At 41.4% G+C, this 19662-nt stretch overlaps 2 protein-coding genes across 2 annotated transcripts; one reads left to right on the plus strand and one right to left on the minus strand.

Moving 5' to 3' along the window:
- Window positions 1–4018: 4018 nt before the first annotated feature.
- LOC307013788 (uncharacterized protein) lies at window positions 4019–7751 on the minus strand. Its single transcript, XM_079641335.1, has 5 exons — window positions 7238–7751; window positions 6979–7024; window positions 6787–6878; window positions 4873–5116; window positions 4019–4279 (listed from the first exon to the last, which is right to left on the minus strand). Exons 1-5 carry the CDS (start codon window positions 7585–7587, stop codon window positions 4064–4066), a joined length of 948 nt encoding a protein of 315 aa, XP_079497461.1. The 5' UTR covers window positions 7588–7751; the 3' UTR covers window positions 4019–4063.
- Window positions 7752–13024: 5273 nt separating this feature from the next.
- LOC307012951 (uncharacterized protein) lies at window positions 13025–15505 on the plus strand. Its single transcript, XM_079640160.1, has 4 exons — window positions 13025–14112; window positions 14349–14629; window positions 14759–15093; window positions 15398–15505. Exons 2-4 carry the CDS (start codon window positions 14437–14439, stop codon window positions 15398–15400), a joined length of 531 nt encoding a protein of 176 aa, XP_079496286.1. The 5' UTR covers window positions 13025–14112; window positions 14349–14436; the 3' UTR covers window positions 15401–15505.
- Window positions 15506–19662: the final 4157 nt, after the last annotated feature.

Consider the following 19662-nt stretch of genomic DNA (forward strand, 5'->3'; position numbering starts at 1 on the left):
TGTACGAGTCACCGGTTGCCAGGTACCTGAGAAAAAAGTAATATACATGAATACAAAAATAAAACAATTTCAGATCACACACACACACACAGACCCCACCCCCACACACACATACACACACACCTGCTCTGTGTGCCACATTACTGCTGCTGCACCCCTCTCTGCCTTTCTCACACACACAGACCCCACAGACCCACACACAGACCCCACAGAAACACACACCATAGACACACACACACAAAGACCCCACAGACAGACCCACACACAAAGACCCCACAGACACACACACCCACACCCCACAGACACACACACCCACACCCCACAGACACACACACACACAAAGACCCCACAGACAGACACACACACAAAGACCCCACAGACACACACACACACACACACACACACACACACACACACACACACACACACACACACACACACACACACACACACACACACACACACACACCCCACAGACACACACACACACACCCCACAGACACACACACACACACACACACACACACACAAAGACCCCACAGACACACACCCCACAGACACACACACACAAAGACCCCACAGACACACACACACACACACACACACCCCACAGACACACACCCCACAGACACACACACACAAAGACCCCACAGACACACACACACACCCCACAGACACACACACACAAAGACCAGACGCACACAGACCCCACACACGCACACAGACCCCCCCACACACAGGGGAGCAATACTGTGTTTACCTAGCTATCTTAATTAATGTTATCCATCTGAACTAAATCACAGACTCCATTAATCATTCATCCATGGCATGCATTCTCTCTCTTTCTATACAGAGTCATATTACAGAAGTAGAAATACATAAAACTTACCGTAGACAGATGGCGAGTCGCTCGGCGGGTCCGATTGACAAACGATGGTGGTGTCCGCCTTTGTAATCAGTGGACCCACTTTCCCGAGCAACTCGTCAAAATGGTCTTTGCTCATCCTGAAATACTGCTGAAACAGTTTATCATCCAGACGGAGCTCTTGGACCAAAACGTGGTATTCTCCCCGTTGCAGACGTTTTCGGAGTATCGGATGTACCCAACAGCGACGCACACGACGTCGCCTCCCGAGATACAATGCATATACCAATGCCACCCTTGCTACCAAACCGGCATCAATTTTGGCTAGAGTGGATAGAAGAACCGGGATTTTTTTGTTTGCTATGTCTGGGGCGTGACATTCATGTGATTGGTTGTTGCTCGCGTTGCTCGCGTTCACTCCCCCAAGCTCCAGACACGCCCAACACTAAGCGTTAACGCCCGCGGCCGTGTGTAGGGGCCGTTAGTCTAAGTTATCTCAGTGGGTCTCAAACGGTTTGGTCACAAATTATTCAAAAGATTATTTCCACGGACCGCGGCACACCTTCATATGATCATTATAGTTATAAAAAAATAAGAGAATAAAGGAAAAACAGTTATGAAATACTATATGGCAGTAAAACAATAATACACTTTTAAAGGGGAGTGATTTGTAAAATATCCATAAAGAATATGAACATCTGCTTACAGTTATGTTTCATCTGGGTGCTGGGTCTATCCATAGATCTCTTAATGCTCTCAAAGTGCACCAGATTGATGCTTTTAACTTCAATATTAAAAAAAAAATCTTCCTGGGGGAACATCCCCCCGGATCCCCCTAGAGGAGGTGAGGTCCACTCCCCACTCGTAAAAAATAGCACTTTACTCCTGCCTATATGCAGTGAGCTGATTATTGAGCCTTCATTGTAACAGTCTCGGGTGTACTGTGTGTTTGCGTGTGGGGAGTTTTTTTGTGCGTGCTCTATAGTGCCCGTAATAGTGTTCACTGGAGTCCAGCACCTCAGCACCTCCACTCAAAATACCTTCCCGTGCCTCTGTGCACATGCATGCATGCGTCAAACATGAGTCATGGTAAGATATCTGGATTAAGAGGTTGCTTTTTCTTTGCACAGCATGAAAGAAAGGCCAAATGAATGGGCTGTGATTTTAGTTTTTTTAAGCAGAGGTTGAGTTCAATAATTTGTACGGATGTTGTACAAATTTAAAGGATAAAGGTTCCCCACCCCTGCTGTAAACAACAATAAAAACCCTTGATTTATAACTTAACATCTCTGTCTCCTATTGATCTGAGTAAATTATAAAGAACAGCCAGTTAATTGAAGGATTATAGCACAGGCCTTTGTCAGATGGTATATTACGCTGTTTTTTTTCTGCTTCGAATAGTTCTCTCTTTTTTCACCATACCTGTGTTTGCATCACTGATATTGGACGTGTCATAAGACAAATTAAGCAGCTCAGACGTGGTCTTAAGGTGACGCCAATGTGGGCCATGCTGAGTCAACGCCCTGACACAGTGGCCCTGCTATTTCCACAAGAGGGAGCACTGGATTATAGCCCTGCGGTAAATTTGTCCAATTTGATCTTTTTGTATATAATATATATTCATATCATGTAATATTTTTAAATCCAAGCCTTTCTTGAATGCTATTATATGACAGAGGTTTCATATCTTTATCCAGTATCAGTCATTGTGCCTGTAATCAATCTTTTATGATTAGTTCCTAGTTTTGTTTAGGTTCGTCGAACATGGCTCGCTTGAGGAAAAATGAATCCCATTTTAAGACAAATTTCTCACACTAGTGTCTGGTAACCATGTTGTTAATTTATATGGCTGTCAATCTAGGTCATTCTTCAGTGCATCACCTGGCCTTGTGATGATGATGTGGACGATGACTGTTCAGTTGACACAATGCCGTGTATCAGGATATCTTCGCCGCTTCATTGAAAATGGTATGTTTACAGAAAGAAATAATGCCAACATGCTATAGAAGTAAAGTAGGATGATATTAAGTATAAGACCTAATATTTTACATTCCTGATCTTACAAACCTGTGTGCGCTCCACTTTTGGATATGCTTTCTACTCCACTCCGACACAACTCTCCTACACATGCAGGTGTGCAAAGACACTCAAGTAAAAAAAAAAAAGCTACTTTACAACTATTTCTTACATTACACATAACAAATGTGATGCATGAAATTGACTACTAAAAATTATTTGAATTTCCTAATTTACTTTTCTTTATTGTAGCAACCATTCATTTAAACAACTTTTGGTTAATCCACAGCGTCACCTGATGTAATGGCCAATCTGGTGAAATTCTGGACCGGGTGGGAGATTCTGCCACGGAATAATCTGTCCATTGAGGTGGTCAACGGCAGCTTCCCCTGCCTCAACCTGTTATGAGACGCTGTGCATCCCAGGGCATTACAAGGACTATGCATCCTTTGAAAATGTAATGCTGGCTTGTATTGGTACTTGCCAAACAGGATTTGGTCTAGTGTAATGTGTTGGTAGAAGGCAGAGGTGTTCATTGACTCCAGTGTTAAGTATTTTTCTGCTGTGGAAATACTAAATAAAGTCCTCCCTTTCTTCTGTTCAGAATCAGCCTGTTGTATATTGGACAGCCCAGTATATGTATTAGGGATGCACAGTATGGATCTTTTTTCAGAAGATTACAGATCACTACCTGCTTCTCATGGCAAATACTGATAACTTCATAACCTGTAGTTTACACATAACTGAGGGTCTACAGATCAGCTAAAGGACAACAACCAATCAGAGCTGAGGGTAGTCAGAAGCACCTGTCAATCGTGCTCATTAACTCCAAGAAACTAATGAAATAGGCAGCAGTGATCAAACATGAATCAAGATTAAACGTGACCTTTTTTAGATTGTCTTTCCCATTTTATGAATTGACCAACTGTATCTTTAATATTTTATGTGTCTGATCAAATCTGACATCACTATTGTTCGCATAACAACAAACAAAAGAACATTTGTCATTCTTCAAATGTTAATTTATTATAATTTTTCCTATACAATTTGAAGATTCCAAAAGCAGAACAGTTGTCTGCGATAAAAACATAATACATCTGTAAAATAACAAGGAAACAAAGGTGAAGTGGATTTTTGTGCCACATTTGGATACATTGGAGAAAAACACCTAAGCTCTCTTTCTCAGTCATCAGATAGAACATGCTCGCAAAATTGAACAGCAGCAATGTAGATATCAGAGCCAAAGAACTGGGATGCAGCTCGTGGGTCAACAGCTTCTCTTAAAGCAGCCATTTGTCCATCAGTCAGTGGGCTCTCTTTGTCTGGGAAAATGACACTTGAGTGGCCATCAGGAGCAAATCCACTGTTCTCCCACTCAATCTTAGGAATATCCACACCCTAAAAATAACAGAAATAGAAAGCCTCATTTATTTGCTGTATTAATTATCTTGATAGACAGCAGCAGTAAGGTGGGCACTTGTGGCTTTTGAAATCTGTATGCTCCTACTCATTTATCTTTCTGTTTTCACATACTGTAACTCCTTTTCTAGGAACATAAGCCTTAAACCACTGCCCATGTTTAGTAAATGTTCATGGCTCTTATTCTGACCTACACTTTTGTAAGTCACTCAGCTAAATATGAATTGTTCCCACATGTAATGGTAAGATAAATTACATTTTCTCAGCAGGAAACCTTTCTTATGCATTTGACCCATCCAAACGTGTGCCATACAGTATAACTATGCTATAGTTAAAATATGTTCACCGCTTTACCTTGCTGTCAGATAGCCCTTTCTGACGGGGTACTGAGGCTTTAATGTATAGCCACCTATGCTCTCTTAAAAGGGTGCTCTGGGCTGAAAATACAGGGGAAGTTTCAATGGAGTTGGTAGGTGTTTGCAAGAGCATGGATAGCGGTTTCAGTTTTTTAGTGGCTGAGGGATCAAGACTATTGAAAGCACGGAAGTTGTAAAAATTGGACAAAAAGTTACCTCCATGTTATCAGAAACTGGAATTGGGTGATGGATTCGTCCCAGCTCCCACAGCTGATTTGTGGTCATATGGCCTTCTGTTCTTATAGGATGATTTGCCCAGCCACTGCGGAATGTGTCCATGTCATCTCGTAGCCGTGGCAGGCACACATAATGGCAACAGAAGAGGTGTGTAGCATTGCCAATGTTGAGGAAGCCCTCTTCTTCGAGGTAGTGTAGAGCAGTGGTTCTCAACTGGTCAGGCCTTGGGATCCACTTTTTACTTGGTCAATAAATCGCGACCCAACATTTTGAAGCACTCAAATCTATTCAACAAAAAAACCTGCTGTAATGTATACGCTTTTCAGCATACAATATTAAAAAAAGTGAAGTACAGTGCATATATCCCTTATATCCCTTCACAGAACTAAAGTATGCTTTTAAAAAAGGTTTAATGAGATGATGGAATCAAAGCTGAACTATATAAAAAGGCACAAATGCTGTAAACCCAACCCCAGCAGGGGGGGTCTGGGGGGATTCTCCCCCAGGAGATTTTTAGAAATACTAACATAAACTATGCATTCTGGTACACTCTGAGAACGCCTGCATGCAGAGCGTTAGAAAATCGGGCCTTCAAAATAAAAGTTTGACTTTTTCCCCCAAAAAAAAGAATTCCAATTTTTTTTCTTCCCTCACACATCCGCGACCCACTCAAAACGGGTCCGCGACCCACCAGTTGAGAACCAACAGAGATGGGGTCGTTACTAAAAAAAAGTAATATATTACATATTACATATTACTTTTAAAAAAAGTAATATATTACACTACTTCGTTACTGTCTACATAAAGTAACTCGTTACTTTACTCGTTACTTTACTCGCAGGGCCCCTCCCTACAGGCAGATCAAGCAGACTGCGGCGCACCTACAGTGTAAGCGCGCCACAGTTTTAACTCTGCGAGACTCCACTTGCACTCCCAATTTCTATTGCATTAAGGAAGACATAACACACATGTCTTTCTTTTGATATGCTCTTTAATAAAATAGGCTACTAGCCTACTACAACAAGCTAACAGTCTGTGAAACGTAAAGACACTAATTAATGAAACCAGTTCAAGACGCATTATTCTTATTCTTATTATTCCTTATGAGCGCAGTAACGGTAAGGTATCTAATTACTTATTTATTTAGTTTTCCATAACTTAGTAACAGAGATGGTCAAACTAAAGTGGTAGAGACATGGCAGAAATCCTACAATGAAGCGGGACATTGAACTGTTCACCCGTGAGAGGGCAATCAAGAAAAGAGAGCGAGCGGCCCCGTTGAGGAAGTTTACAGATGAAAAGACTCAGCCATGTTTATGCAGCACTGCACGTGGAGATGTGGACGCGCAAATCGCGCAGATTACGTAGGCCTACATGTATACAAACCTGCGACGGAAACCCCTCTTGTCTGTCAGTGAGTGTGATTATTTTATAGAAGTAACGAAGTAACGCGTGTCGGGGCAATGTTAGTAACTGTAGTGTGATTACTGAATTATAAAAGCAACGCGTTGCACTACTCCGTTACCGACAAAAGTAATATTATTACAGTAATGCGTTACTTTGTAACGCGTTACACCCAACTCTGCTAATGACACAGAAGCCTTATACTCTCCGCCCCCCCACAACCTACACTTTATCTCAGGTGCGTGTGTTGGAGGAAAGTGACACGAATACATCTAGCTTGAGAGTTTTTTTTCTTCCAGCGGGCTCATACAGATGTGGCGATTCATTTCAGACAGTTTGAAACACGAACTGTAAACATGAGACGTGCAACGTCCACATTTTCCACCCCCTGATCAGCTCGTACCCTAAAATACACCAACAATTACAACAAAGACCACATTAAGTGTTGGTTTCAGTGGCAGCTTCCCCACTGGCTCAGGAACTATTTACCTAAGAGGGAAACCAAACTTCTCGACAGATTCTTGGAAGAAGGCCAGGTTGGTTGACGCGAGGTTGTTGGATGCTGCACCAAGATACATTATCTGCAGATACATGGGTTATACCAATTGAATGAGACAAAAAGCTATATGCAGTAAGCACGATAAACATGTATATGTATATTTATCCCTGAAAACTGCTTACCTTCCGCGAAAAGCCATCTATTCCACCAAAGATGACAATGTTGTAGCTGTAAGTTACAAATACAATAAGTTACATTTTCAAAAGCATCTGATATCATCTTCAATTGAGGACATGTGTGTTCACATGGGCAGTAACATGAAAGAAGCACTATTAAATCAAAATGTTATGATGAATAGGCCTATAGTAAAATATATTTATATTATTAGTAAATTATAATACTTTTATGAATGAATCTGTCCTTAAGAGTAAAATAACTTACCGGATTAGTTTATGATTTGTGTCAATGTGCATCAAAGACTGGGGGCTTGGAACTGAGTAGGTTCTTCGAACAATGCATCCTAAGTTGTTCATACGGGATATGACTCCAATGGTGTCAACACGGTGCAAGGAAGCTCTAACCCGGTCATACTGCACCCGCAGTCCTTGAGCTTGGAGAAGTGCTTTCATCATTCGATATCCAGAGTGAGGCTGCCTGGATTTAATGTCTCTCACACACTGGTCCAATTCCTCATCTGTAAGGGTGCTGTACAGTTCCCTGACTGAGAAATCAGACTCAGCGATGCGTCGGTGCACTGTGCGTCTTGAAACCCCAAAAGTGCAGCTATGCATGGGATGGACAGATTGAGCTCCAAAAGGCTGTGAATATACGCCGGAGAAATTACCATTCTCGGTCGTCCAACTCGTCCTTGCTCAAATTGCACAGTTTTAATGTATTGCTTACTTTTTTTTCATCTTCTTCTTTTTCTTCTTATTCTTCTTCTTGTTCTTGTTCTTGTTCTTCTTCTTGTTCTTGTTCTTCTTCTTTTCTCGTTTTTTTTGTCGGATTGCAAACAACTTTAAGCTGCATACCGCCACCTCCGGAGTCGGCTTGACTCGGTTTGCATTTATAAAGAATGCACAAATGTGTTTAATCGTTAATGTCAGATATGTACTAAGTAAATACATTTGTTCCTGCTCAAGATTAGATTCAACTTTATTGTTATTGCACATATTACCGGTACGCTACTGAGAGAACGAAATGCAGTTTAGCTTCTAACCAGGAGTGCAAAAAGCAGTAAAGTGAAAAGTAATGTACACAATCAATAGAATAAAATATAAAATTAATTGAATGATGAATAAACAATGAGGGTTTTGATAGACATCAAAGTGGGCTTGAGCCCCTGCCCTTTTTTCTTCCTCCAGAGAAATTGCCCTTTTTCCCCCCTTTTTTTATTTTTTATAAATGAATATATATCTACTGCTGTTTGCGCACAGTTTCCCTTTCCAAAAATATATTGATTGAATACAAAATATCAGGTCGGGAGATTAGACTATGAAGTTCCGTAGCTCTCCCTCCCTCTCTCCCTCCACGTCTCCTGCACAGCGGTGCGGACACCCTTCAGACAGACAGGTAGCAGCACCTCCCACTTTACTGTCCCATGTTATGCCGGCTTTTCTTGTCTTATTTTGAAGGTGAGTGGTGATGAACAAATTACTAAACTGCCAATGCCTCGAGTTTACAGCTAATCAGCTAAAAGACAATAACAAATAGTTAACTAAGGTTGGCTACTAGCTAATGGATAAGTTAGCTCAAGGTTTAGCTAAGGCAATTTATCATGGGCATACAGGCTAATGTACTGTACTTAAGGGGAGACACTTAAAGTGAATACAGTAAAATGGGCATCTAATAACGTCATCACAATCGCCAAATTGATATGCTAATTAAGTTGAGTAAAGTTAGAACGATATTGGCAGATTCAGATTTCACGGATCAATAACTCATGAACAAAACGTTGTTCGGACAAAGTACCGTGACAGAGTATTCCTACACTCTGGTACTTCTACTTTTACTCAAGTACAAGATCTGAGTACTTTTACTCTAGTACAAGATCTGAGTACTTCTCCTTTTACTCAAGTACAAGACCTGAGTGCTTCTACTTTTACTCAAGTACAAGATCTATGTGCTTCTACTTTTACTCAAGTACAAGATCTGAGTACTTCTACTTTTACTCAAGTACAATACATATATACTTATACCACCTCTGTTTATAGCCTATGAAAAAACTATTAGAAATAGAAGGCTAAAGCTAACGTTAGCAGATAGTGACAATGTACGCTAGCTAGCTAGCTCAACGATTCCTTAAATAATATTGCCACAAAAAAACTTTTCAGTTCACATCACGCTCTGCCGCTCCGACAGGGAGCTCTGCTCTGAACACCTGAACGGCCCGTTCTAACAGCTGTTCACCAGCGGTCCAGTCTGTGCCACAGTGACTCCGGACGCGCAGTTAATATTAACGAACGCACCCGTAGGTAATGTAGCTGCTGAAGCTAGACCATCATCTCGGAGCAGCAGAGCCTTATTATACATCCATGAGCAGAGCCGACAGGCAGATAGACTCGAGCACACAGCTCGCACTTCATTATAATATATAAAAAAAGAACACCATGCGTGTCATGATGGCACATAACAGCTCACGGCCGCAGATTACTCCGGGTCCCAGACCCCCCCATACCCCAAAAATATTTTTATTGCAGATCTACATGAATCACACAAACGACCTATTTTGGATTCAAAACGGCGAATTTCGCCGAAAGGTGACAAGTTTGCATCACTCAACATAGACAGAGCACAACTGAAACATAAAATCTGAAATGATGTAACAACATAATACACTTGTGGGGATGCAGTTTGGGATGTGAGGAGTGAGGGACACGGCTTAGAACGGGCGTGTCGCCTGGCAGGACAGGAGAGTGTGTGCACCAGTCTGCCTTGATCTATGAATTCATGTCCGTGACACTCACTGCTGCCCACAGCTGTTTTATAGAAGGAAAACCTCCTTCACTTCATGAAAGTGTTTTAACCACACACACCTCTACACACACATGACGGGTGTTATTTTCCCCATAAGGAACAAGTCGCTGCAAATTATCCCGCTTATTACATGGCCACTTTCTCAACAAAGTAACGACATGACTCCCAATATTAATTTAAATGCTTTTATGGATTTAGAAAATGTTTTTATTGATTTAAAAAATAGTTGTATTGATTTAAAAAATAGTTGTATGTATTGATTTAAATTGACTAAAATCCGCTAAGAAAAATAGTCCGTTGTTACTTTTTTTTTAAACAGTCTGAATGAAACGGCAGCTCTCAGCTGTGTACACAACTAATGGCCCATCAACCACAGCTCTCTCCCCCCCTCCCCTCCTGATCTTTCTTCTCCAGCAGCTAAATTAACTGTAGGTTACTCTGAGTGACAAGCTTACAGTTAGACACAACACTGTCATTGCAAGTGACCCTCAGTTAGTTGACTTTTATGTTCAACTGCTAAATTCGTTAATAAAAAAGGGCTTCTACTGTACCTAATTACCTTAACACTAGAACCGCCAGAGGTTTTTGTATAGGCCTACCTAAAACCGTCAAATCCCGCTATTAGAATGCAATTTTTAACAACATAGGGTGCTACATAACACACTTTCAGGAAAAGTCACGGACTGGGAGACTTTAATATTTTATTGAAAAAAAGTTACATTGCACACACACAACACACATCACACAAATTGACCCGATTGGCGGTTCTAGTGTTAAATAAACTCACAAATTAATGAAACCAGTTCAATACGCATTATTCGTATTCTTCTCATTCTTTATGAGCGCAGAAGTAGTCTTAAAATCAGATCTGTTTTTAAATGAAATCGGACGGCAGGCAGTTAGCTCTGATCACCTATGATAAATGCACCACACCTAATCTGGCCATTCAGCCACAGAGGTCCCTCTATACAAATCAAACTAGATGGTGTGAAAGCACGTTTTCAGCTTTTCACACAATTTGCAAATCAACATGGCACTTTTTGCAAACCACCGCACACGTTTCTCCACGTAAGACACATGAATCTGACATAAAGTCACATGTTAGCAGGTTTAAAACACTGATATTCAAAATGCCTCACACATGGACCAATAATCAAGAAACACGTTCCACCTGACCAAACATCTGATAGCATAATTGTTGGCTCATCAATCAGGATGTTAACACTATAAAAAGACCACAGGTGAGTACTTTCTTACAGCAACAATGGAAGCAAACATGGAAGCAAGAGCAAGAGGAGGAGGAAGAGGAAGAGCTGGGCTGAGAGTGAGATGAGGAGGAAGAGGTGGGGTGATAGTGAGAGGAGGAAGAATGAGAGGTAGAGGTAGAGCTGGAGGGAGAGGACGTGGACAAATAAGAGTACTCTCTAATGAAATGAAATGTTGTCAACCATGGTTTGATGATGAGAGAGGCTGGACAGAGGGTTCAGCCTAATCTAAGCCGATTTACTGTTTCCTCTGTAATCCGGACATTTAGACTTGAAAACAGGTTAGTTACCAGTTTTTTAGCTCTGCATAATTCATGATATATCAGTGCTTATATTCAGGGGTGCACATAACTGTTACGCAGGTACGCATGCGCGGCAAAAATCTGAATTGCGTAACGTCACTTGTGTCACTACGTGACTTTGCATACCTCAAAACATCTAAACAAAACACATATGTATTTAGTCTACACGTGTTTCTTGTCAACAGTCAATGGAATAAACTACGAGACATGTAAAACAAAGACATTTGCCGTTTCGCTCCCTGTGCGAGCCACACAGGACATAACCGACGGACCTGTGAAGCTTTACAGGAGGCAGAGGCTTAGATCACCGGACGACAGAGTTGGTCGCCTTGTGCACAGACAGGTTAACTTCGGTATGTTGAGGTCTTCATAGTATCAAGTGAATACTTAAAACAAAAGTTAGTTATAATCAAATATAATCAATTACATTGATTATAACCCACAATGAAAATGTTTCCTTTGTTATGTTTTTCTATATTTACAGTATAAACAAAGTGGTTTGTTAAGTTGAGTATAAGGCCTATAATGAGTTATGGGTGTCACTGATAAGGGAGAAGGCAGTTTGTTCCCTCTCTCCCTACAGCGGTGCACAAGGAGGGGGGCTCCTGACTTAAGCAGAAAAACATTGAGGCCTCAAAAACGTGGTTATGTCATAGCTGAGAATAATATTTTGTAATTTCTGCAGTGGTCATGTCCTTTTTTACACAAACATGGGAAGGTGTGTCTTATGCCATAGCCAATAGAATATGTCCAGTCCTGTACATCAGTGGTCATGCCCAGTTTTTTTCATTGGTTGGGTATGGAGGAGGTGTTTTTGGGGTTTTCTATCCGGTTTTTTGAGCATAAAGAGACTGGCTTTTTGGAGAGAGCGAGAGAGAGGGGGGTTTCCCCTGGTATACTCTCTCCCGGTAGGCTCTGTCCCTCAGAGCTGGGTTTTTGCTCTCGGTAAGGTTCTCTCGAGCTGGGTAACTATTGCTTAAATCTCTGTGTATTGAATGCTGAGAAAATGGTTTAGCCAAAACATTCTTTAAATGTGATGGACTTCTTAGCCAAAACATTCTTTAAATGTGATGGACTTCTTAACCAAAACATTGTAGAACTTTTGAAGAGAGCAAAGTTAAAAAGAAGGTACTGATAAAAACAGTCAAATATCGGAGCAATTGTTGATAGTCAATCAGATCTGATCAAATCCCGGTTTGGAGTTGGTGGAGAAGAGATAGCTTGAAAAGTAGACAGCAGATTTCATGAGAGCTAGTTGTTGGAATATTTGCTTTTCTTGCACAAAAGGAAATGGTTTTCTATTGGACCAGAGGGTGTTTTGAATGACACCAAATTGGCAGGAAGTATTAGTTCAATGAATGAGGCTAGATATTTAAACCACGAAGGGACTCGAACACTCAATTTTCTGATCCGAAGTCAGACGCCTTGTCCATTAGGCCACATGGTCACAAATAAAGGTCCTTTCACAATTCACAAGTGCCATTGTTCATCCCCTAGTTGAAACTAGTGTTTGCATGTTCAGAAAGTGACAATTGTACAAATGCTTAGTATAATCGTTTTGTTTGCAAGTTCAGTTTGGGACAGAGTAAATGATTGGACAACTTTTGGATAGTTATTCAATTTAGACCATTTCAGAGTTTGTCCTGGGCCAGGAGTGATATATTGACTGGAGACTTCACATGTGACCTGCTCTATCGAAATCAGTCGGAAGTCGCAACGGCTCATTTAGAAATAAACGTGGATTTGTATAAAAAACTCGTTTTTCGGGGTTCGGGTATTTTGTTTGATTTTAAATAAACAAAGTCTTGGCTTTCAGAATATGAAAATGTTATTGTCAAAATCACACGATAAATACATTTTTGAAGCTTGTAAAGGGAAGATGACAGCTCTCACTCACCATTATGCTGTTCCGTAGCGCTGCCCCCCCTCCCTCCGGCTGACATTATGAATGAAAGGTGTATAGTAATCATAGATAACACGGCAGGGTCCCATGACAGTTTGTTTTCATCTGATTTCAAATAAAGAAAGTCTTGGCTTTCAGAATATTAAACTTGTTTCGCCAAATTCAGATGATAAATATAACTTTGAAGCTTGTAACGGGAAGATGACAGGCGGAGAACAGAGTAACGTAACGTCACAGCTGACATAACAACAGCCGCTGTTTCTTGTCAGTGTTTACCCGGGAAACAAACACAATACACACAAACGCAAAAATACACAAACACAAACACACACACTATACAGTATAAACCAACATTATTCCTCGCAACCTTCCCCCAGTAATCCGAAAAGAACATATTTTTCCTCCGTAGGCTACTACTTGATAATTTATTAGCCGCTAACAATTAATCAGATCGATGGATTCCAGAGAAGAAGAAATTGCAAGACTGTTGAACTCCAACATTGTGAGAGGGACAGCCTCTGATGAGCAATGGGTTCAGCTGATCACAGATTACTTTCTGACGGCACCGGTTGAAGTTGCCCCATTATCCGGCTCCGATTCAGTCAGACAGCCCTGACAGCAGCCCTCAGACCACAGATGCTGAAGATGAGGAAGACACCACCGAGGACGGACCACTTGTTAGCGACCCGGTGGCTGAGACCCTTCAGACAGCGGCAGGGTATTATGTGAGCGAGGACAGCGCCAACGAAACTGAAAAAGCCTGTGCGCATAGATGTAGCTGCGCTTTTAATAATTGTGTTCCCTGTTACACTCATTTCACACCCGAGGAGATGGTCAAGACACGAGATCAGATGAATGAGATGACAAGTGGTAAGTAACGGGATTTATTTAAATGCCTTTGACTGGGGAGGGGGCTGGGTTGTGTTTAAAAGAAAAAGCTAAATGGGCAGTGATAAATCTTTGGTAGGCAAAACCTATGTGTCGAACATTATACAAGGGCAATGTGTGTACGATGGGCCTGTGTGTTTTGTAATACAAGTTAACTTTACATTTTCAGTGATGAGTGATTGACACAAAAAATAATGCAATATTTAAAATATTTCAAGGTGAAAAGCATTTGGTCCTCATTGGAAAAATAAGCACCAACATGAATCTCTCCAAGATGACCAGCTGTTCAAAGAGAGTGATCGTGTGATGAGCAGAAGGGTGCTGTCCTTTGAAGACATCCAGCGAATCGCACATTTCATCAATAACTTTGCAGATGTATTTTCCATGCCACTTCCTGGACGGATACAAGGATTTAAGAGGACAGACATACGTGTTCTTCCAACAACCGAGACCAAGTCCTCTGTGTGGCGGAAATACAAGGCCCAGATGCAGGAGAATGGTGGGTATTTTCTTGCATCTTAATTATTTGTTTATTTTTTACACAGAGAAGCCTGTTTTTTTTTTTTCAATGAAAAACTAATGATGAGTAATCTAACAATGCAATCTTTCTCTTTAATCACCTTCCCAGGTTACCATGCTGCTGGTAACAGCACATTCAGGAAGCTGTGGAAGGAGCTCATTCCCAGTGTGGTGATTGGGAGACCGATGACAGACCTTTGTTGGTTTTGCCAAAAAAATAACATGGCAATTTATCGTAGCTCCAATCTTCCAGACTGCGTAAAATCTGCTAAACTGAGGAAGCAGGAAGAACACCTCCGCACCGTGGGTATAGAGCGACAGGCTTACCAGGAGATGGTTGCTAGCTGTAAGCAAACAGTTAGTGAGCTGGGAGTGAAACTAGGACCCAACCCACCCTGTAGCAGAGAAACTACCATCCACTACAGCTTTGACTACGCACAGCAGGTGAGGCATATGATAGTGAAGAATAATGTAATAATGATACATCACTTCAAGCCCCAAAACAGATTTGTTGGGTTTGTATCAATATGTATGTTCACATACATTCTTGAAGAGTGATATGTAGATACACTTATTAGGATTTTCTTAACAAATGAAGTCGAAGTATCTTTTTTTCCTCTACTGTTTATAGACATCACCAACACAAAAGCAAACGTACAGTCACAAAATACTGCAAATAGAATTAAAAAACTCATGTTGTCTTCCTCATTACTCATTAGTCCATACATCTGTTGGTCTGGTGTTACAGTGACCCTCTCCAGCCGGGGCCCATTTACTTTCTGGTTCCCAGGAAGTGTGGAGTATTTGGTGTCTGCTGTGAAGGTGTTCCTCAGCAGGTCAACTACCTCGTTGATGAGGCTCACTGCAGCAGCACGGGCTCTATTGCTGTCATCTCCTACCTCCACCACTTCTTCTCCCAGTATGGGCTTGGGGAAAAACATGTCCTTCTGCACTGCGACAACTGCTCTGGGCAAAACAAAAACAGGTACCTTATCTGGTACCTAGCTTGGCGATGCATGGTGGGACTCCATGCAATGATATCTTTACACTTTCTGAATGCTGGCCACACCAAATTTGCGCCTGACTGGTGTTTTGGCCTATTTAAGCAGCGGTTCCGCCTGGACGACATCAGCCAGGCTGTCAGGGTCAGTACAGAGACTGGAATCAACATCCCCCAGCTGGTTGGGAATGAGTCAGGGGAAACCTTTGTCAAGACAGACAACTGGCATAACTTCCTTGCCCACAGCTTCAGACCTCTGCCAGGTAACAGAAGGTATCATCACATCCGCTTCACAAGTGCCGAGCCTGGAGTGGTTTATGCCAAGGAGCTAGTGGACAATCAGGAGGAGTCCTACATGCTGCTTCGTCCAGGGGGCGTTAGTGACCGTGTAGCACGTCCTACTGAGCTAAGTCCTCCTGGGCTTGATGGAAAACTGCAGTGGTACCTCGATGAGAGAATCAGAGAGTTCTGCACGGAGGAGGCCAAAGACATCACCTGCCCCAAACCCTCAACACTTTATTGCTAGAGAGTGAGCAAGTGAGTGAAGGCATAATTAATCATTATTATGTCATTCTTAATATTACGTAAATACTGTAGTGATTTGTAAATATATTTCAAATTGGTTTAATGTACTTGTTTTTACTATGCTGCTTGCTTTTGCTATATTTGGATGCTGTTTTCTGCTTTTTCATTTCACTTTCACTTCATTATTCCAGATGGAAAACTTGATTTGCAGTCAGAAGCGCATGATCATTTTGATTGATAATCGATATTGTACATTTTATTTATATATTATTTTGCTTGTGTGTTCACATGCAGCTTCTCTCTGAATTAACGTGTGCCAAGTGGTTGAACTGTATATAATTTGACATATTCATCCAAGTATTTATTAATGCCGACTAAGTTTAACGTGTGCTTTTTTTTTTTAATACAGGTTCCAGAATGTTATGCTTTTTACATGCCTACATGCACCTATGCCCATGTACATATCACCTCGTGCACACCCATACCCACGTGCATGCCCATTATCACGTGCACGCTCATTAGTATACAATTTGAATGTTTGTGTGCTCAAACATGACCACTAAAATGTACACAAGTTCAACTTTGCATTCAAATTGTATATTGATGAGCGTGCACGGGATAATGGGCGTGCACGTGGGTGTGGGCGTGCACGTTTATATGAGTGCCTTAGTTCTAGGGATTGAAGTGTGCATGTGACAAAGGTGGAACAGTGTAGTCTGTGTATGTGTTTGTGCAAACATGCCATGGTACATTTGTTTTATTGTTCATGGTTCATTTGAATAAATACCTTAAAATTGACCGCAAACTTTGAAGGCCTTTTTCTCAAAATGATGAGTCGGTGACAGTCATTATATAATGTGACATATTTTGCTTAATATTTGGAGTACAAAAACAATCCTGATAACATTTGAAAGCTAGGAATCTCCTCTTTCCAACAGTGTATCTAACTCAAAATGTGTCTTCGGGTCAATGTGACTGGACCAGGAGTGATAGATTGACTAGAGACTTCACATGTGAAAGTAATCAGAATCAATTCTCACTTTTTGAAATAAACACTGCAGCTGCATTGACTTAATATGTTCCATTCAGTTGCCAATATGGGGATTGAACCCATGACCTTGGCGTTATAAGCACCACTCTCTAACCACCTGAGCTAACCAGCCTTGTTTTGTGGAACTTTTGAAGCGGGCAAAGTTAAAAAAAGCTACTGTTAAAAACAGTCAAATATCGGAGCAATTGTTGATAGTCAATCAGATCTGATCAAATCCCGGTTTGGAGTTGGTGGAGAAGAGATAGCTTGAAAAGTAGACAGCATATTTCATGAGAGCTAGTTGTTGGGATATTTGCTTTTCTTTCACAAAAGGAAATGGTCTTCTATTGGACCAGAGGGTGTTTTGAATGACACCAAATTGGCAGGAAGGATTAGTTCAATGAATGAGGCTAGATATTTCAACCAGGAAGGGACTCGAACCCTCAATCTTCTGATCCAAAGTCAGACGCCTTGTCCATTAGGCCACATGGTCACAAATAAATAACCTTTCACAATTCACAAGTGCCATTGTTCATCCCCTAGTTGAAACTAGTGTTTGCAAGTTCAGAAAGTGACAATTGTACAAATGCTTAGTATAATCGTTTTGTTTGCAAGTTCAGTTTGGGACAGAGTAAATGATTGGACAACTTTTGGATAGTTATTCAAGTTAGACCACTTCAGAGTTTGTCGTGGACCAGGAGTGATAGATTGACTGGAGACTTCACATGTGAAAGTAACCAGAATCAATTCTCACTTTTTGAAATAAACACTGCAGCTGCATTGACTTAATAAGTTCCATTCAATGGTCAGTATGGGGTTTGAACCCATAACCTTGGCATTATTAGCACCACTCTCTAACCATCTGAGCTAACGGGCCTTCCTTTGCGCACCTTTTGAAGCGAGCAAAGTTAAAAAAAGGTACTGTTAAAAACAGTCAAATATCGGAGCAATTGTTGATAGTCAATCAGATCTGATCAAATCCCGGTTTGGAGTTGGTGGAGAAGAGATAGCTTGAAAAGTAGACAGCAGATTTCATGAGAGCTAGTTGTTGGAATATTTGCTTTTCTTTCACAAAAGGAAATGGTCTTCTAATGGACCAGAGGTTGTTTTGAATGACACCAAATTGGCAGGAAGGATTAGTTCTATGAATGAGGCTAGATATTTAAACCACGAAGGGACTCAAACCCTCAATCTTCTGATCCGAAGTCAGACGCCTTGTCCATTAGGCCACACATAAAGCCCCTTTGACAATTCACAAGTGCCATTGTTCATCCCCTAGTTGAAACTAGTGTTTGCAAGTTCAGAAAGTGACAATTGTACAAATGCTGAGTATAATCGTTTTGTTTGCAAGTTCAGTTTAGGACAGAGTAAAGGATTGGACAACTTTTGGATAGTTATTCAAGTTAGACCATTTCAGAGTTTGTCATGGACCAGGAGTGATGGATTGACTGGAGACTTCACATGTAAAAGTAATCAGAATCAATTCTCACTTTTTGAAATAAAAGCTGTGGCTGCATTGACTTAATAAGTTCCATTCAATGGCCAGTATGGGGATTGAACCCATGACCTTGGAGTTATTAGCACCACGCTCTAACCATCTGAGCTAACCGGCCTTCCTTTGTGGACCTTTTGAAGCGAGCAACGTTAAAAAAAAGGTACTGTTGAAAACAGTCAAATATCGGAGCAATTGTTGATAGTCAATCAGATCTGATCAAATCCCGGTTTGGAATTGGTGGAGAACAGATAGTTTGAAAAGTAGACAACAGATTTCAGGAGGATACGTCCTCAGCTGACCCAGAAATCAGCGCAGATTCTGGTCCAGGCTCTCGTTATCTCACGCCTAGACTACTGCAACTCCCTCCTGGCTGGTCTACATGCATGTGCCATCCGACCTCTGCAGCTCATCCAGAATGCAGCGGCTCGTCTGGTCTTCAAACTTCCAAAATTCTCCCACACCACGCCGCTCCTCCGCTCCCTTCACTGGCTTCCAGTAACTGCTAGAATCCACTTCAAGACACTGGTACTTGCATACCATGCTGCGAATGGATCTGGCCCTTCCTACATCCAGGACATGGTTAAACCGTACACCCCAGCACGTGCACTCCGCTCTGCATCAGCCAAACAGCTCGCTGCACCCGCACTGCGAGGGGGACCCAAGTTCCCATCAGCAAAATCTCGTGGGTTTGCTATCCTGGCTCCAAAATGGTGGAATGAGCTCCCCATTGAAATCAGGACAGCAGAAAGCTTACACATCTTCCGGCGCAGACTGAAACTCATCTCTTTAGACTCCACTTTGAGCGATTGAATTACTAACAAAGCACTTATATACTAATAAAGGGCTGGCTTATCTAAAGCCAGTTGAGTTGCACTTGAAATGTTGGGCTCTATGAAACCTGATGTACTTATATGTTTCTGTTTTCTTCAAGGTTGTATCTTCCTGGTCGAATGCACTTATTGT

Source organism: Notothenia rossii (genome assembly GCF_949606895.1).
Source record: "Notothenia rossii genome assembly, chromosome: 7".
Classification (NCBI taxonomy): Eukaryota; Metazoa; Chordata; class Actinopteri; order Perciformes; family Nototheniidae; genus Notothenia; species Notothenia rossii.

Coding starts and splice junctions, on each gene's coding strand:
- LOC307013788 (XM_079641335.1), bottom strand. CDS start 7,587: ATGCATAGCTGCACTTTTGGGGTTTCAAGACGCACAGTGCACCGACGC. Junction 6,879..6,978: donor TAGATGGCTTTTCGCGGAAG/GTAAGCAGTTTT, acceptor ATGTATCTGCAG/ATAATGTATCTTGGTGCAGC. Junction 4,280..4,872: donor CAGTTTCTGATAACATGGAG/GTAACTTTTTGT, acceptor TGTTATTTTTAG/GGTGTGGATATTCCTAAGAT.
- LOC307012951 (XM_079640160.1), top strand. CDS start 14,437: ATGAGCAGAAGGGTGCTGTCCTTTGAAGACATCCAGCGAATCGCACAT. Junction 14,630..14,758: donor GGCCCAGATGCAGGAGAATG/GTGGGTATTTTC, acceptor TCACCTTCCCAG/GTTACCATGCTGCTGGTAAC.